Source organism: Podarcis muralis, chromosome 5 (genome assembly GCF_964188315.1).
Source record: "Podarcis muralis chromosome 5, rPodMur119.hap1.1, whole genome shotgun sequence".
Taxonomy (NCBI): Eukaryota; Metazoa; Chordata; class Lepidosauria; order Squamata; family Lacertidae; genus Podarcis; species Podarcis muralis.
The window spans coordinates 68,015,216-68,041,803 of record NC_135659.1 but is presented as its reverse complement, the minus strand read 5'-3'; the positions used below and the strand labels follow the sequence as shown (position 1 = coordinate 68,041,803).

General features: G+C 38.8%; 1 protein-coding gene across 1 annotated transcript in view; it reads right to left on the bottom strand.

Annotated features, from left to right (window-relative positions):
* SYCP1 (synaptonemal complex protein 1) overlaps positions 1-26,588 on the bottom strand; it is a 45,662-nt gene that overhangs the window by 6,110 nt on the left and 12,964 nt on the right. Inside the window, exons 11-27 of the mRNA XM_028734582.2 lie at positions 25,102-25,210; positions 23,828-23,922; positions 23,544-23,728; positions 21,039-21,106; positions 19,039-19,100; positions 18,598-18,714; positions 17,683-17,786; positions 13,098-13,215; positions 9,576-9,646; positions 7,503-7,584; positions 6,992-7,054; positions 6,315-6,377; positions 5,870-5,932; positions 3,958-4,074; positions 3,011-3,121; positions 1,243-1,335; positions 633-707 (exon numbers count right to left, since the gene is read on the bottom strand). Coding sequence (XP_028590415.2) covers positions 633-707; positions 1,243-1,335; positions 3,011-3,121; positions 3,958-4,074; positions 5,870-5,932; positions 6,315-6,377; positions 6,992-7,054; positions 7,503-7,584; positions 9,576-9,646; positions 13,098-13,215; positions 17,683-17,786; positions 18,598-18,714; positions 19,039-19,100; positions 21,039-21,106; positions 23,544-23,728; positions 23,828-23,922; positions 25,102-25,210 — 1,596 coding nt within the window. The remainder of the gene's footprint in view (positions 1-632; positions 708-1,242; positions 1,336-3,010; positions 3,122-3,957; positions 4,075-5,869; positions 5,933-6,314; positions 6,378-6,991; positions 7,055-7,502; positions 7,585-9,575; positions 9,647-13,097; positions 13,216-17,682; positions 17,787-18,597; positions 18,715-19,038; positions 19,101-21,038; positions 21,107-23,543; positions 23,729-23,827; positions 23,923-25,101; positions 25,211-26,588) is intronic.

Genomic DNA, 26,588 nt, shown 5'->3' with positions numbered 1-26,588 from the left:
GGGCGGGGCGATCGGCGCAGTGGCACAATCCTTCCGGGGCTGATCATGGCGTGGTGATACAATCCTTCCGGTGGAGGGCCGATTGCAGCACAGCAGCACAATCCACCCAGGGGGGATTTTGTCACCCCCCCCCCCTGTGATGACACCCAGGGTGCACTGCACCCACCGCACCCCCCTTCCTACGCCCCTGCCACGATGCTGTTCCAGAAATTTGAAAACTTACTTAGAGTTTAACACTTGATGGATCCAGGAATTGCAGTCTAATAGACCCCCAACTCCTCAAAAAAAAACTCATAACAGTATGCTTTATGTCAACAGTTTGAACAATTTACTGAGCAATACTGTTAATGAACTTTTGTGCTTTTATTATTAAAAAACAACTCCTATTTTCCTTCCCTCCCTTTTCCTTCAGGTGTTTAACAAGCATTTGCTTAAAAAGCACTTTTTATAAGTCAGACAATGGTTGTCTTAAAAAGGCAAATTCATCATTATTCCTTAGAAGCATATTGCCACTGGGTGTCATTCACTCTTCTTTAGGGCTATTTAAAATTAAAAAGAACTCCTAGACATAAAGTAACCCAGATTATTTTCACAGAATTGTGTGCATAAAATTAAAAAACCAGAAGATATACCTTCTCTTCCATTTCTATTTTAAGTTGCTCCTGAAGGGAGGAGAGTTCCTGTTTCTTATTGGAAAGTTCACTTTTCTGAGAATGATAATTAGATAAAAACTTAGTAGCTCAGACTCTATTTAAAAACTCGTTCACATGCTCAACTTTTTCAGAAAAAATACATTTAATTAAATTAAATACAATTTTAAAAAATTTAACTCAACCTTTCTTTGTTAAAGGATTGCAAAATAAAGTGCCTCTCTCTGCATGGCAGATAGTGATCTGACAGCTACAGTAAAAGCCACATTTTTGAATTCAATTCACCATCAATATATATCTTCATCAGTACTCCTTGTCTCATTTATTTTCATTTCAGTTTGTCCCTCATGTTTCCTATAGATGTACAGGAGTACTATAAATAGTTATAACATTTGTCTACGTTTAAGAAAGCTGCCGGTTTCATTTTGACTCAAAATTGGACAGTGACTTCTACTTCCCACACAAAAATTCCTCCATTGGATTAAAGAAACTGCAGTGAATCATAATAAAATATAGAAATAGGTACTGATGGGACAGTAATGGATAACCTGTAGCCACACCATGGCTGAAATAGTTTAGGAGATATTCTTACCAAAGATCCTATTGTTGATGATACCTCTTGTTCTTTTGTCTTATAGCATTCTAATATTGCATCTTTTTCTTCAACTGTCTTATCATATTGATGCTGCATAGAGGAGATGGTCATATGTTAATTCACATATAATATTTAACTGCTTATTCTGCCTGCTTGCAGCAGAGGAAGGTGGTAAGCAGCACCAGTCTATTAGCTCTGCTGAGAGACCAGCTCCAGTTGCTTTCCCTCTCCCTGAATTGTTTTCATTTCAGCTGATAATTAGCAGCATAATATCTGTTTATGCACAAATCCTAATGGAATTCAATCAGGCTTATTCTGAGGTAAGTGAGTATATAATCCTAGCCTAAAAGAATGGGTGCTTCCAGATGGGTGTAGATTTTGTCTGATTCCTCCCCTCCACTTTAGTATACATGTATATTTATTTATATGAATATAAGCACTAATTTCACAATGGGAAAAAGATGTAAAAAAACCAAAACAAAATATTACGTATACAAGTGAACGCAACTGGAGGAAATATTTGAATGAATGCAACCAAACACTGGTAAGGACTCATTATCAAGCCTACCCAGTGGCAGTGAAGGCAGCAAAGAAGGCATACTTTGCTGCCTCCATTGCATCTTCATCATGTAGTCCAGCAGAGCTTTTCCGTGTTGTATGAGGCCTTTTACAGGCTGGCTCAAAGGAGGTGATAGAACCAATAGTAGCTCACTGTGACTTGCTTTGCAAAGCATTTTGAGGATAAAATTGCTTGCATCCACCAAGACCTTGACTCTGTTGTTATAGCAGATGAATCTCATGGGGTGTCCAGAGCACAGTCTAGTCCTGTTGTGTTGGATGAGTTTCAGTTGGACAAGGTCCTCGGATCAGTCAGGGTGACCACTTCCTCTCTAGACCCTTGTACTTCTTGGCTGATAAAATCCAGCAGGGAGGGAACAGCTGGCTATGCCAAGGAGGTGATTGATGCCTCTTTACGAGAGGGGGTGGTCCCTGCCTGCTTGAAGAAGGCAGTGGTAAAACCACTCCTTAAAAAAACCTTCCCTGGATTCAGAAAACCTAACAAACTACTGGACAGTTGCTATTCTCCCTTTCTTGGGCAAGGTTCTGGAGCAAGTGATCGCTTGGGGGTTTTTTTATTGAGTTGTTTTTATTTTTATTTTATGCATTTGATATTTTATGTGAACTGCCCTGAGACCTTCAGGTATAGGGTGGTATAGAAATGAAATAAATAAATAAATACATGTTGAAAGATTAACGGCACATATATCAAGGTAATTTTAATCTGCTTTAGTATTTTAACTTGGATATGTTTTTAAGTATGGTTGTATTTTTTTATTTTAATGTTTTACCTTTTGATAGGTTGTATTTTACAATCACGCAGTGCACAAATTTTATGAAATAAATAAATCAATATAACACCTACACCCCCATCAGATAATACACACAACCACGATTTCAGATACCCCAGTTTTTGGGGGTTCTTTTAAATAAATAAATAAATAAATAACTGACACACCAAAGTAGGCGGGAATTAAATACCTCATGAAAATGAAAATGTTTAAATTGCTACAACTGGAGCTACACTTACTTTTTTGCTGCAGCAGATCTCACTATTTAAAAGTACCTTTTAATATATATAATATAAATAATAGCTCGTGTGTTGGAAAGTGAGAACCAATGCAGCAAATATAGCAATCTCCAGCTCCATCCCACACGGCCCTTCTCTTGATTCTAGCTTGTATGTATAAAAATAAGTTGTGTTTACCTTATGCTTTTCCATAAGTGCTACCATTTCAGTTATTTTGTGCTGACATTGAATGTCGATTTCTTTCTGCTTTGCTACTGCTTCATCAGCTACGAATTTCATTCTCTCTGCCTATTAATATCATATGTGAATGAAATAGTTTAATGAAATAATATTGATATTCAATAATTATATGTGGAACCTATGAGTTAAATTCAGTGGCTGCACAAATGGAACAGACCATCTGAACCAATATGGATAAAAATAAATCATTTTTTAAAGTAACAATTAAAGACTAAATTTTAACCAAAAAACCCAAATCTGTTTCTTTTATTATAAAAAGTTGTAGATTCTAAGAGAGTAATTAATCCAACCACCCTAGTTCTAGTTAGTGGATCAAACAGCAGGCTTTGAATGAACAGTGATGCTACACTGGCAAGTGAAATACCTGAGTCATAACAAAGTTCCTGATCATGATATAATACTACTGTGCCTTTAATACAGTCTAGGAGGGTAACACTTATTCTATGGAATTAGCCTTAGTATCTTTTATACTTGTGAAAGGAACTCCCAGTACTTTGGGAGGCAGGAGAGATCCCTCATCAATCCAAGTTTCATTTCTCTCATCTCAGAAATCAAACACCCACAGCTCAAGATTGTAGGATAAACCTTTTCTTTGGCTGACCAAGGCACAGAGCTTAAAGCTCTTTTTCCATCAGGTTTTCCCAGTGTGAAAGTAGCTTTTAAGCTCTCTACCTGAAAGAAAAACCTGCATTTGATGCTTCCTGTCCTCATCCCAAACCATAACATGTGGGGTACATTATGAGTAAGACAGATCAGAGTATGATAAACAGAGACTGCTAGGAACTGATAAGCAGATTGATAAATCCCAATCATGTAAATAAAAACGAGTTTAACTTACACAAATTATGCAAGTTTACAAAATGTAAAAAAACTTGAACTCTTACCTCTTTGAAAAGTTTTTCTTCTGCTTCTCTAGCCTTCTCTATTTCATTTTTATAGTTGTCAGTTGTTTCTTTATGCAATTTCTTTATATTTTCCAACTCTAATTGTAATTTATTCACCTGTAAATAAAAATGTTTGACTCAATCACATAAGTCAAAAGACTGGCCTATGCAATCTCTAATCTGCTGGATATATTTTAGCACAGGCATCCAAAACCTGTGGCCCTCCAGATGTTTTGGCCTACAACTTCCATGATCCCTAGCTAACAAGACCAGTGGTCAGGGATGATGGGAATTGTAGTCCAAAACATCTGGAGGAGCGAAGGTTGGGGATGCCTGTTTTAGCATACTGTGAACACCCCTGTCATTTTTGGGTTTTCCCTTGCAGTGATCCAAAGGAGAAGAAAAGTATTCCCAAATGGACTTTTGAAGTAACTGCAATTGAAGCAGCAGTAAGGAGACAGCAACCAGTGAAGCCTTCAAAAAGGAAAGTAGCTCTTATTCTGTTATTAGATGAAGTACTGTATGTTATATTCACAGAGCTCTTTTTCTGTACTGAAAGCATATATCAGCAGAGTTTTAGAGAGTTAGTAGCCGTGAACCCATATGCAGAATCAGATCTGCTGCCATTTTCCGATGAAAGTGGTGGAGTGCCAAGGAAGATATGAAGTACAGCTTCAATCCCAAGCATCTCTAGGTTCAGTACCAGGCATCTCTAGGCAAGGGCAGAGGAAGGGGTTTGTGGTAGATGTGGGTCACCCTGGGTGTCACCACTGAGGGGGTGACAAAATGCCGGGAGGCACTCACTGCAGGGCCTGCAGCACGCCCGAGCCACGCATATCTCCTGGGAGAGACACAGTGGCTTGAGTGCATGCAGGCTCCATGCTGCCCAAACGGTTCATCCACTGCCTCCCCCCCCCCAGCTGTACAGAGGCTGAGTGGGAGGAGGCAGGCAGACTCCGGAGGCCCCGCGGTGTGCCCCGCCCCTATGGGCAGCTTGCCCCACCCCTGGGCACGCCACTCCAGGGGCCTGAGCGGCTTCCTCCGCCACTGTTTCTAGGTAGGAGTGGGAGATACTCCTGTCTAAAATCCTGGAGAGCCACCTTCAGTTCGTATAGATAATGCAGAACTAGATGGACCAATGATCTGACTCAGTATAAGGCAGCTTCCTATGTCTCTGGTTGCTCTTTTAAAGATGACAAACTGTATCTCCACTTTTCAGAGACAAGCATGTACAGTGGTGCCTCGCAAGACGAAATTAATTCGTTCCGCGAGTTTTTTCGTCTTGCGATTTTTCCGTCTTGCAAAGCACGGTTTTGGAAAAGTTTTGGAAAAGCTTCAAAAATCACCAAAGTCTTCAAAAACCACAAAAAAGGCTACCACACCGCGTGCTATGAGTTGCTCCTCGAAGTCAAGTTGCAACTGTATTAATGGTTTTAAGAAAAAGGAAACAAACTTGCAAGACGTTTTCGTCTTGCAAAGCAAGCCCATAGGGAAATACGTCTTGCGAAGCAACTCAAAAAACCAAAAAACCTTTCGTCTTGCGAGTTTTTCGTCTTGCGAGGCATTCGTCTTGTGAGGTACCACTGTACTTGTAATTTAACTGCTCCATATCCCAGTTCTACTGGAAGATCATATCAGGGCAATTTACTTACATGTTGAATGATCTTGGTGCTCTCCTGACTAATCAAACAAGTATTGAAGACATTCCAGAAGAACAAAACTAGAACTTGAAATGGACTATAATTATTATTATTAATTTATTTATTTATACCCCATCCATCTGGCTGGGATTCCCTAGCCACTGACTAGTTCATTCACAATAATGAACATCTTGTAGGTCTTAATTCTTCAAGTTTTATATTTCTTTTCTCTTCAACTATTATTCAAATGACATAGAAATCAAACATCTTACTTTTTCTTCCGTAATACTTAATTGCTTGCTCTCTGCTGCAACTTTCTTTCGCAAAGCCTTGTTCTGTTAACAAGTAAGGTTTTATATTTACGAAATTAAAGTTATATTGTGATTTTCTGCCACTAAAGCTATGATACATAATAAGCAAATTGAGCCAGTAAAAATATTCAGTTATTTTGTCTTTATTTTTTCCCAACAATGTGGAGCATTCAACAGTATCACCAGTGCGCGCGCACACACACACATATATTGGTGTACTGAATTCTGAGAAAATTCATAAAGACTGTGGGTAGCCAACCACATATGACTGTAAAAGGACAGCAGTTCTACTCTATGCTACCAGAAGTTGTTTGAGGATCCTTCCTGGTACCCTTGTTATACAATAACATTTTTTAAATGATATAATTCTATATCTATATTTTTATAACTCTAAAACAGTACTTACATCTTGCTGCAATTCTTCAATATTCCTGGATTTTGTTTCAATTTGTTTCTTTAAACTGTTCATCTAAAAATTGATAAAAATATATTTCAAACAATAAGATACCAAATGAGTACTTAATGATCACTTTACTTTTGTTAAAACATCTGACAAACATGTACCCTACTGATATTCTGTTTGTTTGTTTGTTTCTGCCTTGTTCTGATAACTTCAATAAAAATGATTTTTTAAAGAAAACGCTGGTAGATATTACAATATTAATTTTAGTTGGAATTATTTTGTTAGAACAAATCCTTTTGCATAGAATTTACTCGTGAGCTTGCTAAGCTTGCTGTTGTGAACAGTTACCTCTTTATAAATCCACTGAAGTAAACGCGGCATATATAGGCAGGATTGTAACCTAGAGTAGTTGTGCTAAGATTATTTTAATTTGTATTTAAGTATGTGCATAAAATAATTTGCTTACCTGTAACTACTTTCTGAGACATGTACATCTATAAGTTATCTTAATAATCATTAAACTATGAAATCATTAAAAATGAAACGATAAACCAGTAATGATTGCAACAAGCATTTCAGTTATGCATATGCTTTTTTTCTTTGTAAATATTGTTTCTGAAAAACTGAAACATTGTAGAATAAAGCATTGAACAAACATGAAGTAAATTATATTTTCATACCTTGCTTTCAAATGTTTTAAGTTGCTTTTCCTTTTTAGAAATTTCATTTTCAATGTTTCGAACCTGAAATTATATTGTAAAATCTGACAATTTTTTAAAAATGATAATATTTTCATAATTTAAAATCCTGTCTTTTACTGTCTTTAAGCGTACCAAAAAACCCCACAGCCAGCTTTCAATATAACACTTTATCTATACAGAAAGTAATCACAATTATTGAAAAAGGTATAAACAAGATTCCTGAATTGCATTAATTTATGATCAAGAACAATCACACGTAACACACACATATATGAACTGTGGGTTAACCTTGGGTTACCCATCCCTGATGTAGATAGTAAGGGGCTTATCCTAACCCTCCTGCTCTTGCCAAGTAACATTAAAAGGAACATTTGTTTCTTACATTGTTTTAATTAATGTTCCAACATTGTAAACTTTATAATAAATAAATAATTTTTTAGCTCATCAGTTTACAATTAAAATATTTACATAAGAAGGACCAATATCATACATTGTCTTCACTTTCATCAAGTTTGCTTTTTGCCTCTTCATTTTTCTTTTTCATCTCTTCTTTTAGGCACTTTAATTCATTGCTACATGTCAAATTAACAGAAAGGGTTATTACAGTTAACAAATAGCTGACTAAATATATAGAACAGAAAAAGTGGCTTTATTTAAGTCCAATGTTATTGAGGTATGATCCTGTGAAAGTTTGAAGAACTTTCTGGCAATAAGAGCCATTTGACAATAGAACAGACAATAGAAGATGGTGGACTCTTCATTGTTGGTTTTAAAGCAGTCATGGACACTTTCATTGAGATTCCTGCATTGCAGGGGATTGGACTACATGACGCTCATTGTTCCTTCCAACTATACAATTCTATTATTCTATTATTCTACTTTCCTTCCTATATGGACATCCTTTTGCATGGCAAGTTCTTTCTACTGCCCCCATCCAACCGATTGGTTCTTTGAACTTAACCCCCCCCCCCAAAAAAAGAAACAACTTTGAAGGGTATGTTTGGTGTTGGGAATTTTGGCCCTCCAGATATTGCTGATCTGCAACTCCCATCATCCCTGGCCATTGCCCATGCTTGCTGTGACTAATGGAAGTTTTAGTTCATCAACATCTGCAGAGCCAAAGGTTCCCCAAATGCTCACCTTCAAAGGAGAAGCAAGCATTAGAAACCTCAAAATTCTTGTCTGACTCAGATCAAAATCTGAGCCAGAAGACTTCCTGACTGACTCCTTCTTTGCAGATCTGATCCTGGAGAACATCATGGGGAGGTGGGGTAAAAGTCCACAGGGAACCCTTTTATCCCTGAAAGGGTGGGTGGAATTTTGCCCAGTAAATTTAGACTGTGTACCTAACATACCTTTAAACCACAAACACATTTTTCCCCTCAAAGAATTATAGGTAGTGTAGTTTACTACTTACAGAATTATAATACAGTACCCAGAAACCCTTAACAAATGCTGAGAATTCTTTGAAGGAAAGAATGTGCTTCAGATGTGTTTAAAGGTATAGTATATACACAGCCTCAGTTTTCGCTATGCCAACTATTAAAAGCTTCTACCTAGCAAGGCAACTATGTGATCAGAATAGAGCCCAACCTAGTTAACCCCTCGTCAACCTACGGAAATGTCTCTTTTCATTTTGCTACATGCTGCATTGAAGAACTGAGACAAGGGGGTCCCCCAGTGAGGTGGGCTTTTCCCTCTATCAGCAGGGTGTGGGTTTTTTTGTGGAACAGTCTTTGAAAGTAAGACAATGTTTTAGGGAGGTGGCCTTATTTTCAATGTCTCAGGCAATGAACCAATTGTTTTGATAATAATTTGATTCATTTTTGGTGAAGAAATCTAGTGTCCAATGATGGATACAAGGGTTCAACTGGACAAGGCCCATTATTTAATAAGATATCATTAATCTTTACACCTATTTCATTTCCACATTTTAAATGTGAGGGTAAATTAAATTGATTTGAAATTTTAAAAACTTTTAGTAACAGCTAAGAACTGATTCTGAATAATGTACTAATTTCAAACTGATCTATATCAGTTAAGTTTAACAAAAGAGACATTAGTATATAAGAATAAAGACAATGGGCTGAGTCCAGATTTAACCTGCACTTTAAAGCTCAGTTGGAGCAAATGGCAATCTGTGGAAAACCCAAATTGATGTTTGCTCTGATTGAGAGGATTTTTGCGGGGAAAGCTCAGGGCAAAAACAACAACAACATTCAGACACGGAGCTTTTAGTCATGGACCTGTGCTTGGAAAGAGTGAGGCAAAGGCTATGTATGGATAAGCCCTTAGTTGCACTTAGTTCCTAAGAAAGTCAATAGGTCTTAAGTCATGACTTACTGGATCCATCAATTTCAATAGGACTTGAACTATCTTACAAAGCAATCCTAACCGAGTCAAGTCAGATGTAAGGCCTGCTGAATTCAAAGGGGTTTACTCCCAGGTTAGTAAGGTTAGGATTGCAGCAAGAACCTAATACTGTGAAATTATAATATAAACTGAAAATATTCTATAGAAAAACATTCTATAATATAGTGAAAAGATTCTCATTTTTTCTTGCCTTAACTGGATGTTTGTTTCTTTTAGGTTTTGTATTTGCTTTTCAGCTTTTTCTCCAATCTTTTTATTGTCCTGAAAAAAAATAAAAGCAATCTGTTACTGAAAATAGGTGTGATATGCATGGAACTTTATATACTAATATAAAAATGGCCACAAATGGAACATTTACCTTGGATAGCCCACTGCCACAAATAAATTTCACAATATAATATGCAAACATAGTAAAAATGTGAATGCAATATATAATATGCAATAGAGAAAGCAACAAGGGTGTGAGCGCCATCTTCTGATATTCTGAAGAGAATGGGTTGCTACTGAGTGAGAGGCAGAAGTCACAATGTGTTTCCAATTCAGATTCTAGATGCCCAGGGGAATGCCATGGAGAGGAACAACTTTGGTAAGAACTTGGATGAGCTGTTCCTGTTTACACACTTGGATAACCTGGGTGGATAGATAATGATGTATGTTGCCACTGAAATGCCAGATTGGTTGCAAATATTGCATTTTGACTGTTGGGAAGTACATAATGAGCACAGTGGGATATGGTGGAGTAAGCATGGTGAGGTGGTGGGTATTGGCATCATGTTTCTGGAAGGGGAAGGTATTATATGGTAAAGTATAGGTATCATAAAAAATAGAGAGGGGGATTGGCTGCAGGCTGCTCCCTCTACCTTGCAGCCAAGTAACTGATGATTTGGTGATTGGTGGAACTGTTATTCAATGCCAGGTACATAATAAGTCCACCCTCATCTATAATTTAATTATGGATGAGAGAACTGAATTTGCTTGTATAAGCAAGACCTGGTTGGTAAGGTGGGTGGAGTAGATTTGACAAAGTTATTCCCACCCTGACACACACACCTCTAGGTATTCAGTACAGCACCAACCAAGGTTGAAGGACTAGGGGTCGAGAGTCTCTGTGGTCCATCTCTTCTGCTTAGAAATCCCTGTTTGCCTTGCAGTGCACCCTGTGGGATACTACCTGTTGTTAGGTCAACAGGACTGGGGTTGCAGATGGTGTACCTACTGCCTCCCTGATTGAGCTCATTCAAAACACTACCCAACCCTTTGTCATGTATATGCAAAATTGATAACAATACAAACAACATAACAGACTGTAACTATCTAAATTCTTTTTCAAGTGCGATTCAACATATCATATCAAAATATATGGTTCTATAGACCAACTTATCATATAAACAAAACATATTATGAGAAATTAAAGTCCAGCAGATTGACCAGGAAATACAATCTATTCAGTTCTTATATTAGCAATATCCACGGTGTGGAATTCTTATATCAATCTTGTAGTGTTCCACGTGAAGATGCTTTTAAGAATTCTAGCTTTCCTTGTATGCAGGTATCAGACAAAGAACTTAGAAGAATGGCACATACAGAAAATAAGACAAGGATTCCAGGATAATTCCTTGTTTCGTCCAACCAGGCTTCATCAGCTGTGCATACTCTGGATTATATAAACGAACATAATGAGATGCCTGTAGAACCATATATTTTGATATGATATGTTGAATCACACTTGAAAAAGAATTTATATACCGTAGTTACATACAGCCTGTTACGTTGTTTGTGTTGTTATCCTTGATTGAGCTGGCAGAAGTAGTCTCAACCATGGTGCAGACAGTGGTTCTGGATGACTTTAACATTCACACAGAGGTTGCCTAGCTTGGACCAGCTCAATACTTCAAGGCCTCCATGACATCTATGGAGCTGTTTCAAGTTGTCTTGGGCCAATACACAGTACATGCTTGATATACTATTTACTTCAGGGCAAGTTAAGAATAGTTTGGATAGTGGAAGAATAGAGCTGACCCATTTGTTATGACTAGACCTCTGTCCGATAAAGTTTGGACTTAGGACACCAGCCCTTTATGTAGAGGTAGGAGATTTATTTGGATGGTTCATCCCTAGAGATTTGTGGAATCTGATAAATATTCCAGTAACAACAGTTGATGAACCTGTGAAAATCCTTACATCATTTTGGTACAGTGAGATGAGGAGGGCTATTGGCGTTATAGTTTTGGACTACCCCACTCCAACACTGGGTAGCTCATTGTGCTCCTTGGTTTTCCTCTGAGTGATGAGCAATGAAACAGGTTGGATGAGGGCTAGAGAGTAAGTGATGTAAGATTCAGTGTGAAGCCAATAAAACTCTGGTTAGAGCAAATAACCGCCTCTACCATGTAGCAGTTGTCAGCAAAAAATAACCATTGATGCCTCCATGTCCTCAAGTAGTCACTCAACAGAGCTCTTTTGTGTGGTAAAAAAGTTGGTATCATCTGTCCCTGTTAATAGGACACTGAAACAGTCAAAGCCTTTGCTGTGGTCATTTTGCTAGGCACTTTGAGGACAAAATCTATCATCTTCATGCTGATCTTTATGCCAGTGATAATATAGGCTTTGGTGAGGAACCCAGTATGATATCTTATTCAATTCTATATTATCATTTCCAGTTATTGAGGCCTGATGTGGACAATGTACTTTTGTCCTTCCGTCCCATTTCTTACTGTTTCAGTCCTTGCCCATCCTGGCTTGTTCGTGAAAATTTGGTGAGTGAGGCAAGGTGGATTCAGTGGGTGGTTAAAGCATTCTTGTGTTGGGCAGTCCTCACCACCTTGAAGGAGGTGTGTTCACTCCTGGAAAAAACCTTCCTGGACCCTGAGGTACTTGATAACTACTGCCCAGTTGCTCATACCCGGGGGGGGGATGCTCAAGAGGGTGGTGCCAGTTCCTTTTTTGGAAGAAATTGATTATATGGACCATTGCAATCTGGGTTTAGGCCTGGTTTGGCAGAGAATTAGCCTTGGTCACCTGGACAAATGACAATCTCCAGAGGAGGGACAGACACAGTGCAACCATATTGCTTCTGCTGGATCTCTCAGCAACTTTTAGTATCATTGATCATGGTATCCTCCTGAAGAGTTTTTGTGAATTGGTGGTTAGGATTATTGTTCCACCTAGCTCCATTCCTTCTTGCATAGCCAGTCTCCGATGATAGCACAGGGGCTATGTGACTATACCCTGACAACTCAGTAACAGGGTGCCAAAAGGCACTGTTGTATGCCTAATGTTATTTAACAACTATTTTAAGCCATTGGGTGTTGGTGTGTTGTGTCCCTTGCTGGGCACATATCACAGCAGGCCTAAGGGATGTGCTCTGGCTACCTGTTGACCATCCATCTCTGTTCTGGCTAGCTGTTAGCCATCCAAATCTTTCTTTTCTTGATACTTACATATAAACAACTCTGAATCACATTAGTGAAATACCAACATCTCCTACATTGCCAGGTAAAACTGTCAACAAATGGAACTCAGTTAACTGCAATATTATTTAATGGTGTTGTTTTACTATAATTATTTTAATTATGGATGTCTACATTTTAACATTTGTGGAATCATAAGCAGCTTATAAAATATAAAAAAATAAGTCAATTTTGGCATTAAACGATATAAAAATAAATCATAACCATATTTCATTATTACAATGAAAATAAGGGAAACCTGCCTTAAGATCTCCTTGAAGCTTTTTAAAATCAATAACTATATTATTTTTCTCTGTTGCAATGCATTCCTTGTCCAATAAAAGTCTACTCAAATCCAGGCTTAGTTGCTCATTCTTTAATCTATTAGAATAATAAAGAAATATTAGAAATAATGATTTTATATGTACTTCGCAAGTGTGTGATTATAGACACAATCCATACATTGAGTGGTATCCAACAAAGTGCTTCTTCAATGATTTCCACTTGTGCAATGGAACCTCTGCCTCTCCTCTCCCTCCCCCTCCCCCCACTCCTGTGCTAGCAAAAGCGCTTCATCAGATACCACCTACAGTTAAATAGTTTCATAGAGAGAGGTTTATACAATGCTACTATTTGGTGAAATCAGTAGGCTGGATTGTGTCCCACTGTCTGTTTTTAGCTTGCATCAGATAGAATAATGTGAATGTTTTATTTTTATTTATACATTATTCGTATATAAATAAAAATAGTATTAATGTGAGCTGGAATGTATATAAGAAATTTAATGTGTAGTAAAGTCAATGTAGATTTTGCAACTGCAATATTGTCTGCTTGGGGACACAGCTCCTGGATCTACTACTGTCAATGGAGGCACACTTCAGTGACTTTCTACCACCTTTGCCTGGTGGCCCAGCTAAGTTCCTATCTGGATAGGATACCTGGCTTCAGTAATCTCGACTCAAGTGACCTATAGATTAAATTAGTGCAATGCACTATATGTGGGGCTGCATTTAAAGACAACTTGGAAATCACAGCTGATGCAGAATGCAGCAGCAAGAGAGTTAACAGGAACAATGCAGAATAAGCATATAATACCAGCTCTGGCAAATCTTCACTGACTGCAACTTGAACATATTAGGACCCTGTGTTCATCACCTGAGTCCTTCTCCATGTACCGCCTCTGAAAAAAGTTCAGAGGATGGTGACAAGGGAAAGGGCCTTTTTTGATGTGGTCCATGTCTATGGACCCCTTCATGGATCACTGCCTTGCCGTGGCGAAGGGGCTTGAAGAACTCAGAGAAGCTATGAACTACGCCGAGCAGGGCACACAAGATGAACAAGTCATAGTGGAGAGTTTTGACCAAACGTGATCCACCTGGAGGAGGAACCGGCAAGCCACTCCAGTATCCTGCCAAGAAAACTCCATGGACAAAGACAACAGGCATATAAAAGTTATGACGCTGGAAGATGAGCCCCTCAGGTCGGAAGGCGTCCAACATGCTACTGGGGAAGAGCGGAGGGCAAGTACAAGTAGATCCAGAGCTGATGAAGCGGCTGGGCCAAAGCCGAAAGGACGCTCAGTTGCGGATATGCCTGGAAGCGAAAGGAAAGTCCAATGCTGTAAAGAAAAATATTGCATAGGAACCTGGAATGTAAGAACCATGAACCTGGGTAAGTTGGAGGTGGTCAAAAATGAGATGGCAAGAATAAATATTGACATCCTGGGCATCAGTGAACTAAAATGGACGGGAATGGGCGAATTCAGTTCGGATGACCATCACATCTACTACTGTGGGCAAGAAACCCGTAAAAGAAATGGAGTGGCCCTCATAGTCAACAAAAGAGTGGCGAAAGCTGTACTGGGATGCAATCTCAAAAATGATAGAATGATCTCGATACGAATCCAAGGCAGACCTTTTAACATCACAGTAATCCAAGTTTATGCACCAACTACTGGCGCTGAAGAAACTGAAATTGACCAATTCTATGAAGACTTACAAGACCTTATAGAAGTGACACCAAAGAAGGATGTTCTTCTCATTATAGGGGATTGGAATGCTAAAGTAGGGAGTCAAGAGATAAAAGGAACAACTGGCAAGTTTGGCCTTGGAGTTCAAAACGAAGCAGGGCAAAGGCTAATAGAGTTCTGCCAAAAGAACAAGCTGGTCATCACAAACACTCTTTTCCAACAACACAAGAGACGACTCTACACATGGACATCACCAGATGGGCAGCATCGAAATCAGATTGATTATATTCTCTGCAGCCAAAGATGGAGAAGCTCTATACAGTCAGCAAAAACAAGACCTGGAGCTGACTGTGGCTCAGATCATCAGCTTCTTATAGCAAAATTCAAGCTTAAACTGAAGAAAGTAGGAAAAACCACTGGGCCGGTAAGATACAATCTAAGTCAAATCCCTTATGAATACACAGTGGAAGTGAGGAACAGGTTTAAGGATTTAGATTTGGTGGACAGAGTGCCTGAAGAACTATGGATGGAGGCTCGTAACATTGTACAGGAGGCAGCAACGAAAACCATCCCAATGAAAAGGAAATGCAAGAAAGCAAAGTGGCTGTCCACCGAGGCCTTACAAATAGCGGAGGAGAGAAGGCAAGCAAAATGCGAGGGAGATAGTGAAAGATACAGGAAATTGAATGCAGATTTCCAAAGAATAGCAAGGAGAGACAAGAAGGCCTTCTTAAACGAGCTATGCAAACAAATAGAGGTAAACAACAGAATGGGAAGAACCAGAGATCTGTTCAAGAAAATTGGAGATATGAAAGGAACATTTCGTACAAAGATTACCATAATAAAGGACAAAAGTGGTAAGGACCTAACAGAAGCAGAAGACATCAAGAAGAGGTGGCAAGAATACACAGAGGAATTATACCAGAAGGATATGGATGTCTCGTACACCCCAGGTAGTGTGGTTGCTGACCTTGAGCCAGACATCCTGGAAAGTGAAGTCAAATGGGCCTTAGAAAGCACTGCAAATAACAAGGCCAGTGGAAGTGATGGTATTCCAGCTGAACTATTTAAAATTTTAAAAGATGATGCTGTTAAGGTGCTACACTCAATATGCCAGCAAATTTGGAAAACTCAGCAGTGGCCAGAAGATTGGAGAAGATCAGTCTACATCCCAATCCCGAAGAAGGGCAGTGCCAAAGAATGCTCCAACTACCGCACAATTGCACTCATTTCACACGCTAGCAAGGTTATGCTTAAAATTCTACAAGGAAGGCTCAAGCAGTATGTGGATCGAGAACTCCCAGAAGTGCAAGCTGGATTTAGAAGAGGCAGAGGAACCAGAGACCAAATTGCAAACATGCGCTGGATTATGGAGAAAGCTAGAGAGTTCCAGAAAGACATCTACTTCTGCTTCATTGACTATGCAAAAGCCTTTGACTGTGTCGACCACAGCAAACTATGGCAAGTTCTTAAAGAAATGGGAGTGCCTGATCACCTCATCTGTCTCCTGAGAAATCTCTATGTGGGACAAGAAGCTACAGTTAGAACTGGATATGGAACAACTGATTGGTTCAAAATTGGGTTGGGAAAGGAGTACGACAAGGCTGCATTTTGTCTCCCTGCTTATTTAATTTGTATGCAGAATACATCATGCGAAAGGCTGGGCTGGATGAATCCCAAGCTGGAATTAAGATTGCCGGAAGAAATATCAACAACCTCAGATATGCAGATGACACAACCTTGATGGCAGAAAGTGAGGAGGAATTAAAGAACCTTTTAATGAGGGTGAAAGAGGAGAGTGCAAAATATGGTCTGAAGCTCAACATCAAAAAAACGAAGATCATGGGCCACTGGTCCCATCACCTCCTGGCAAATAGAAGGGGAAGAAATGGAGGCAGTGAGAGATTTTACTTTCTTGGGCTCCATGATCACTGCAGATGGTGACAGCAGCCACTAAATTAAAAGACGCCTGCTTCTTGGGAGAAGGGCAATGACAGGCCTAGACAGCATCTTGAGAAGTAGAGACGTCAGCTTGCCAACAAAGGTCCGTATAGTTAAAGCCATGGTTTTCCCAGTAGTGATGTATGGAAGTGAGAGCTGGACCATAAAGAAGGCTGATCGCCGAAGAATTGATGCTTTTGAATTATGGTGCTGGAGAAGACTCTTGAGAGTCCCATGGTCCGCAAGAAGATCAAACGCAACCATTCTTAAGGAAATCAGCCCTGAGTGCTCACTGGAAGGACAGATCGTGAAGCTGAGGCTCCAGTACTTTGGCCACCTCATGAGAAGAGAAGACTCCCTGGAGAAGACACTGATGCTGGGAAAGATGGAGGGCACAAGGAGAAGGGGGCGACAGAGGACGAGATGGTTGGACAGTGTTTTCGAGGTCACCAGCATGAGTTTGACCAAACTGCGGGAGGTAGTGGAGGACAGAGGTGCCTGGCGTGCTCTAGTCCATGGGGTCACGAAGAGTCGGACACGACTAAACGACTAAACAACAACATGTCTATGGAATGCTTTACCCAACAAGGTCCACCTGGCACCAACATTAACATCCTTTCAGAGCTATGCTTAAATGTACCTCTCCTCCCAAAATTCTAAGGGGATATGATTGTCATGCTTATTGCAGTTTCTGTACATATGCATGAGATGCTATTTTGATTTTACATGGTCAAATGTGATGGTTTTTTAAAAACTGTGCAAGTTGCCAAGAGAACCTTTTTATTATGTGACAAACTGAAATAATAAACAGTAATAATAAAAATAAAACAATTTTTGTTAGGGTATTACATGTGATAGTTCACTAAAAACAAAACATGATATGAAATAGCCTTTCATAAGCAACGTTTTGCTAGTTTTTATGTATAATAAGAACATACTTTTCTTTTTCGAGCTCTGCTGTCACTGCTGTAAGCTGCGCTAAGCAATTTTGTTTATTTTCAAATGCTCTAGATAACTCCATTTCCAAGTCATGCATTTTTTTCTGCAGATAAAAAAAGTATGAAAGAATTTGCACTTTACACCTACTGTGTCCAACAACTTCAATGAAACAGGTTGTGTTATATTAGTTGAAGTTTTCCCACAGCAGACAGGGCAGTTTAGAAAAGTGTGAAAACTGAAGGATACCTGCTTAAAATGTGGATGGAATGAAATCCTTGACTAGCACTAGTTCATGCACCCCACATCTCCATTCATTTCTCCCTCTATACATGGTCAAGATACTGGTAGTTTGGAGCTCAAGTAACTTGACAGTGAGTTAGATTGAGCACACAGATCTTCCACTCTCTGGGTTGCCCTGGCCACTACCATGTGTGCACATGCTAAGAACAGGAAACAGGGCTCTGCAAAGCCCCATGGTGCTCTGTATGAGTTTTATGCTCAGAGCATGATCCAGCGAAACAGTGCAATCCAAATCCCAAACATACCAGGATGAAAGAGGGTCTGGAGCTTTCTTGGTTCAGCCAAGCTATGTCAGCATAAGTCTCTTACCCTGGCTGAGCCAGAGATACACCAGCATAAGTTCTTCACCACAGCTTAGTTGTGGTGTAGTTCCACAAAAAGGGGGATTCCAGGATATGGCAGGGCATGAAGACACTTAACACCTATTCCAAACCCCTTTCAAAGTGGTCACATGATCTAGCAACTTCAGTCATAACTGAGGTTATATGACTCCCCATCAATTGATCATTATCCTACACTTTCTCATGCATTTCCCATCACTTTCCTTTTGTCTGATTTTTTGTTAAGTGGGTTTGCTGCACCAAACAACAACAAAGAAAATAAAACAAGCTAACCTGAATAATAGAGTCATCAGCAGTTCTAGATTCCTTTTCCTTTGTTAATTGATTTTTTTCTGACTGTGCATACTCCAACTGGTTCTTCAAATCTTTTTGAACTTTGATTGAACTTTCCTAAATAATACAGATATTTTAAAACCATATAGTAATAATATATTTTAAATGCCAATTATGTTTAACACAAAGAAGACAATGATGATTGTGAACTTGGATAATGGCCTGAGATTATAAAATTGTAGGCAATATATACTTGGATCACAATCAATGGAGAGTTGAACATAGGACAAGTATGCTTTACTATGTGTATGAATGGTTCTTGTGTATTTTGGTAATTAAAATAAATTGGTAGAGGTTTGAAGAATTAATCCACAGTATAATGAAGGAAATGAAACTTAATAAGACTAACTGGTGAAGTGGTGTAAATAAGAGGTCCCTTACCAAGGCTATTTCCATTTCTTCAAGTTGTTTTTCTTTATCATTTTTCAGTTTGACCATCATTTCTGCAACAAATATAAATGCAAATAATACAAAATAATGCATTCTTTGTTGAGAAGTCGCATATATTATTTGCTTTTAAGTTCAACTCAGCAAGTTACTGAAGTTATCTCAAATGTGTTGTGGGATCAGTTTGTTAATAGAACAGATGCTGTAGAAAGAGTACCGTCAACTATACTCTTGATCATGTGCCTTCTTGACTTGTGTCTGATATTTTTTTACTGTGTGTACATATCTGTATCTATTTTATTATACTGTTTTAATGTTGTATTTTTCACACATTTTAAGTATTAAGTAGTTTAGAAATGCTTTTATATAAATAACATAGTAAGTATTGAGCAATAGCCAATGATAGATGGAGCAGACCCTTTAAGAGCACCCTTTGTATTTTTAAAATGTTTTAAATGTACACCCAAAAATAAAAGTACAAGCACCAATGAGTCAGGATCTGCAGGGGCAAAAATGGCTCCAAATCAAGTTTACAGACTGACATTATACAGTTGGATTTTTTAAAACAAACACAACACCTGATATTTACTTTGATCCATATTGTTAAGTTGTGGGTGAACATATCAGATGACACAGCAATTCTTCAGACAGCTCTTGTTTATTCACAGGCCAGAACAGAACTGAGCTGAAGAGTTCAGCCAACCTTCTTATATACAGTGGTACCTCAGGTTAAGTACTTAATTCGTTTGGGAGGTCCGTACTTAACCTGAAACTGTTCTTAACCTGAAGCACCACTTTAGCTAATGGGGCCTCCTGCTACCACCGTGCCGCGGGAGCACAATTTCTGTTCTCATCCTGAAGCAAAGTTCTTAACCTGAAGCACTATTTCTGGGTTAGCGGAATCTGTAACCTGAAGCGTATGTAACCTGAGGTACCACTGTAGAGCTCAACTACAACGCAACAGTAACAACTTTCTGTAACTATCCAATCACTGAGAGTCACTTTCAATTCCTTATTTGCATATGTGGACCTGAGTGAAAACTATCTACAGTATCCCCCTGCTGGCCCAGGGTGAGAACTTCAGTACATAACATATATCTGCTAACATGAATCTAAATCTACCTGCAAAATAAAGATGATATCAATCTGCACAAAGAGGGTATAGACACCAATTTTTAGGGCCTCATTCCCTACTCCATCAATTTTGTTTGTGCCTCAGACTATCCAAGCCTGAAGTTCAGCTGTATTAGGCCCCTCTGAGGGCCAGTTTTCATCAGGACCACAATGTGCTGAGATGTTGTTACAGCATGAGACTCTTAATCTCAGGCTCATGGGTTCTAGCCCCGCATTGGGTGAAAGATTCCTGCATTGCTAAAAGACACTTGTGGTCCCTTCCAACTCTACAAGTCTGATTCTGTGCCCTATCTCTCTCCTGCTTCCAGTCCTAGCAGATAAAATTATCTAACAAAGACTTCCCTCCTAGAGCTAATAGGAAGTGTGTGAGTGGATTTTTCAATGAGGCATAGTGGGGGAGGAAAGAATTAAACCTCCCCTCCCTGCATGCTGAAATCAAGGCAAAAATCAGTTCCCCAGAACCATCTATTTACTCCCCTCCGACCCCAACCAATGTGGTTACCAATGCTGCATTTAGCATCATGTTTGGCCCCAACACAGAGCCACTGATACTCAAAAATGAAAGATAGAATTACTCGATTTCCCTGGAAAGAAATCACTGTGTATTGAAAAGAGAGAATATTAAAACTTCCTACCTAAGAGAAAGAGGATTAGCAGAAAAAAAATTGAGAACCATCATTGTTGATTCTAAACAACTGGCTCCTTCTTTCTTGCCTAACAAAGGAAACAATAACTGCTACACTACTGAATTACCATACTGAACACAGGACTTAAATGAATATTCATATAATAGAACTATCACTGCTAATAATAATAATTAGTTAAAAAAACAACACAATACCTCTATTTCCTCAACATACCTAATTCAGCTGATTTCTTTTGGAGTTCCAAAACCAATATATCTGAATCATCCCTGAGTTCCTTCTGTCTATTAAATTCATTGAAAACATTCAGCGTATGATTTAATAAGAAATAAAAAATTGATTAAATCAGCAAATCATATAGCGATGAACTTGGGAGAGAAACATATTTGTATAACTGTTAAGAGACATATATTTACTGCTTGAAATGCCTATTAATGGTAGAAATTGTCACAGCTAAAAATTGGCTGCTGTTTCTTTAATGCTAGAAGAACTACCGTAAGTAAGCATGAGTCAGTGGCCTACAATGACTTATGCAACCTTTCACCTAATTGTACCTGTATATATAGAGTGGTCAATGTTAGTGTTTGGTGTGGGTTGGTTGGTTGGTTGGTTGGAAGAAAGAAAGCTGGTTGCGTTTGGTGTGTGTAAAAGCTGTCGGTCGTGGTTGGAGAAGAAGACTTTTTAAGAATAAAAGCAGCAATACTCTGCAAGAATACTCTTTCTCAAAGACTCTTTTGTGCCAACTAAGGTACAAGGACTAGGCAAAGGAGTAAAAAGGAGGTCAGAACCTTTTCTTTTTCAAACACTGACAGAAATGTCTATAGAAACATGGCTGTAAAGATGCATTAAACCTGAGTGGCAGGTTGAGTAACAGACCTAACTTTTCTTTCCCATCCTCAGCTGACTTTGCCCCATCTTTCCTTTCTCTTGGTCAACAAACAAACAGAAAAGTAAGGATCTTTTAAATAATTTTATAAAAACAAAATATATCATTGGAATTCCTTAAATAGTATTACTATGTGTGAAGTTTTTGGTTTTGGGACTTGGTACTTTGACACAAGAAATGGCTCCAGAAAAGGTGAGGACCCTGGGCAGTTCCCAGTAACGCTGCTGACTGAGCTTTACAACAAAGAGCTGAGATTTTGTGAAGACTTGTGTAGGCAAACAAAGCTTATTCTGCAGTTGGCCTTGACCTCTTGAAGAGCTGGGTGTGCTGATTTAAAGGACCCTTGTCAGATTCTACAGGCACTTACTTCTACACTTGTACACAGAGAAAATAACATCTTGAAGCAAATTAAACTGGATAAATGGAGTTGCAAAGGTTAACTGGTTCCAGTCACTGTATCACTTCCTTGATCAAATGAGCAGATCCCCCACTCTTACCACATTTCGTTTTTAAAAAATCAAAAACAATTGGAAGTTAGTCATGGATCTCCCAGCACACTGTGCTTTGGCCATAAAGCAGAGTTTCCCAAACTTGGGTGTCCAGATGTTTTTGGACTTCAATAACCATCATCCCTGATCACTGGTCCTGCTAGCTAGGGATGATGGAAGCTGTAGTTAAACAACAGCTGCAGACGCAAGATTGGGAAACCATGTTCTAAAGGAATACGTTAAATCCAGTCAACTATCATATTTTTCCATTTCCATATCCTCAACTATAATACATACTACATGTATACAAGTTATATACAAATGGATGTTCCATGCACACTTCCTCCCCCTGATCCCATTCTAGGTTTGTTTTTAAACAGATGATATAGTGGGAACTGATCAGGATGAGTACCACAATGCATGGAGAGAGGGGGTTAACCTTTTGCTTCATGAAATTTTCCTAAGAACAATCCCCTGCAAAAAAATTCAAATTCAACAGCAATTTTTTCAGTTTTGTAAAGTCATGAGTAACAATGAGTGGATATCAACTGCAAATATATTAGGCCAACTTGGCAGTTAATCTTTTTTAACTTTACTAAACAGAAGTAAAATAAATATGCTAAATTAGATCACTCTCTATGAGTCTAGGGCAGTGGCTCCCAATTAGCTAAGTACTGTGGACCCCTACTTTTGAAAATTTTGATATTTCTATGGTAGCTTTATAAGAATGTTGCTATGGACGCCCTGAGGTCCACAGACCACCAATTGGGACCCACTGGTCTAGGGCATTGGCAAATTTTCCAGTGCATATTACCCCAAGCAAACTACCCTAATTTTTTTGAAAAGCCCGCCTCATTAGTCACACCAAAGCTATTATTCACCCTTATGAGGGAAACTGCTAGGTTTCCATCTCCCATGTTCCATGGTCCGGATTGTGATCCCCACCTCCCATGCATGGTTGCTATTTAAAGAAAAAACACAAACCGTGGGGATACTGTTTCTACGTAACATGTACTTTAACCCTTAGACAACAAATAATCGTATCTGAAAGCTATTTGGGAATGGGGAGTATTTATTTTGTCCTGACTATATACCTGCACCAGTTGAAGACAGGAGTGCCTGGCGTGCTCTGGTCCATGGGGTCACGAAGAGTCGGACACGACTAAACGACTAAACAACAACATATACCTGAACAAATACTCCTTTTCAAAGAAAGTTTCATATGTAAAGACTTGGGCAAAGCTTGTAATTAAGTGACAGATTCTCAATGTTCTTGTCATTCTGTGAAACCCTGTTATCACCAATAGTGCTATTCTTTCTTATGTATGCATGTAAGGTCATTTTTACCTCGTTTCTTCTTTTTCTAGCACTTCCTTCAAACTGGAAACTTTAGCCTGGAGATCATCAATAACTGATGCACTTGTTCCTTTAAATTCTTTAAATTCTTCTATGGTTGCTTCCTTTTGTTCAGTTACTTGAATTAATGTTTTTACTGCACTTTGCAACTCAGTTTCTAAACCCTTACAAGTATTCTAAACAAAATAAAGAATATATATGGAAATTAAGATACAATTCAGAAAATTTTCACTTCTATTCTGTATTATTGTACAAAAAATATTGCAAGTCCATACCTCTGCCTTTTGCAAAGAACTTTTAGTTTCTTCCAGTTCAGTCAATAAGTCATTTTGTTTAGTCTGTGCTTTTTTTAACGCTTCATCATGTTGTTCTAAATGTAAAAGTAAAAGACAACACATTTTCAGACATTTCTGAGGTTTGGGGCAATCACAGTAGGTAGATCTCAATTGTGTGAAAAAACCTGCCTGGCAGGAAGAGCAAACTCAGGCTCCTGTTTGAAATCTCTTTGACTTGCATTCCATGTGCTCGGATCTTCCCTGGGCAGAATTTCAGGGATCACATGCACACACACTCCGATCCCAGATCCTTCGGCATATCCATGCTTTGTGTCTATCTATCTGTCAGGGACTCACCCTGACTTTGTGTATTAGATTTGTTTAATAAAAAATAAAGCTATTAATTTGAATATATTCATTGTGTTTATTAAATAGTATTAACAATATTGCAAACACTTTACTTAGTGATATGGAAATTTAATTCAGTGTGTGGCCTGTGGGTTCTGTGTCAAAGTCTTTTGCAGCCCACTTGGTCTATGAGGTTGGACTGCCCTGATCTAGACTGTATAGGTCAATGTGAGCATACGTAAGGGAGTGTACATTAAAAGTCACCCATAGGTGGCACTGCATGCCAGTGAGGCTTTACCAAATGACATCTCAACAAATTGTTGCCATGGAGGTGGAGGTAAAGGTACCTTCTACCATTTCTGGTGGGAAACCCAAGGAACTCTAAGTTTTATCCATAAAGAAATGTCTAAAATCTATAAAACGGATATGTCTCCTGAACTTGCTTTGTTGAATTTATGGGATGGACATGTGGGTACTTTATAACTTTTTGTAAACTACTTTAAGGTTTTCTTCAGTCAAGTAGTATATACATTGTATGAAATTAAATAAATAAATGAAGGATTTAGTAACATGGATGCTAGCTGCAGCTATTATTTCAAGGACACAAAAATGGAAAGATATAAAGAACCTGCAAATCATAGTCTGGTAAGAACATGTGGACAATAGCCATTTCATTTCATTTGCAAAGTCCCAATGCACAAATTTGTCTGTCTGCATCAATGAGAGAAATTTGGGTAGCTTAAACAGTCTCTGTATCAATACCACTGGTATATCAAAGATGGTAGTTATCTGTATAATCATCAGTTTACAACATTTGCAATTTTTTGTTTGTTATTAGTGTTTATAAATAAAAAATTACAAAAAAATCTGAGGGTATGCTGTACTTCTAATAATGCTATTTGGACTAAAATTATAAAAATGCTTACTTTTTATTTCTTTTAACTCAGCAATGAACTCTCTTGATTCTTGTAACTGTAGGTTTATGTGTTTCATTTTATTATCTTTTTCACCATTTTGCACTGCCAAGTCTGACACCTAATAAAAAGAATAATTTATGCACATAAATAGCCATGCTTGCCATTTCAGCTTCACATTTCTGTGTTATTCACATGGTTTAATATTTGTCTTTTTAGATATAGAAATCATTATCAGTTACAGGAGATATGAGAAAGATCATTCTACAACATAATCTTACATTGCTGCATTCAGACAATAGACTAAACCATGGTTTAGAATTATGAATTTCATATTGGGCTTGCATGCTCCTCCTCCTGCGCAGCCATGAAGAGATCAGAAGCTTCCACTTCTGTTTTAGATTAATCACAATTTAGCATTTATTTCAAACTCTAAGCTGTGTTTAATGTTAATTGTGATTACTTGAAGCAAGATAGTCTCATAAGTTATCGTCTGAAATCAGTTTGTTGCAACTAACCATAGTTAAAATTAGCTGCAGTTCAAATTCAAGGCATTACACAACCACCATGACTAACAATCACTGATAGCCTTTTCCTCCATGCTTTGGTCTAATCCTTTTATAAAGTCATCCAAGCTGGTGGTCATTATTAAATCTTGTGCCAGTGCATTCCATAGTTTAACTATGTACTATGTGAAGAAGTGAATCCTTTTGCTGTTCTGAATCTTCTAACATTCATTGAATGACTCCTGATTCTAGTGATATGAGAGTTGGAGAAAAATGTCTCTCTATACATTTTTACCACCATGCAAAATTTTACATGCCTTTATCAATAATTAGGGACGCGGGTGGCGCTGTGGGTAAAAGCCTCAGCGCCTAGGGCTTGCCGATCAAAAGGTCGACGGTTCGAATCCCCGCGGCGGGGTGCGCTCCCGTTGCTCGGTCCCAGCATCTGCCAACCTAGCAGTTCGAAAGCACCTTCGAGTGCAAGTAGATAAATAGGGACCGCTTACTAGTGGGAAGGTAAACGGCGTTTCCGTGTGCGGCTCTGGCTCGCCAGAGCAGCGATGTCACGCTGGCCACGTGACCCGGAAGTGTCTCCGGACAGCGCTGGCCCCCGGCCTCTTGAGTGAGATGGGCGCACAACCCTAGAGTCTGTCAAGACTGGCCCGTACGGGCAGGGGTACCTTTACCTTTTTTATCAATAATTAACCACAGTGTTGTGTCATGTTAACTGGGATCTGTGGTTAGTTTAAACCAGTGATGGCTAACACCCCGTTCAGAGGTCTAATCTGGCTCCCAAGACGCAACTGATTGGCAAAAAGAAGAAAATGTAAAGTAGACAACACTGAGGTGGGCAAAGTCCAGCACCCTGAAGCAGATACAAATTGGCCGTTCCTGGTTCTCAAATTGATCATTTGATGGAGGAGGGCATTAAAACCCCCACCATCAGTTGATCTACATGGATCAGCTGAGGAGGTTGAGCTATATGCCTCTGTG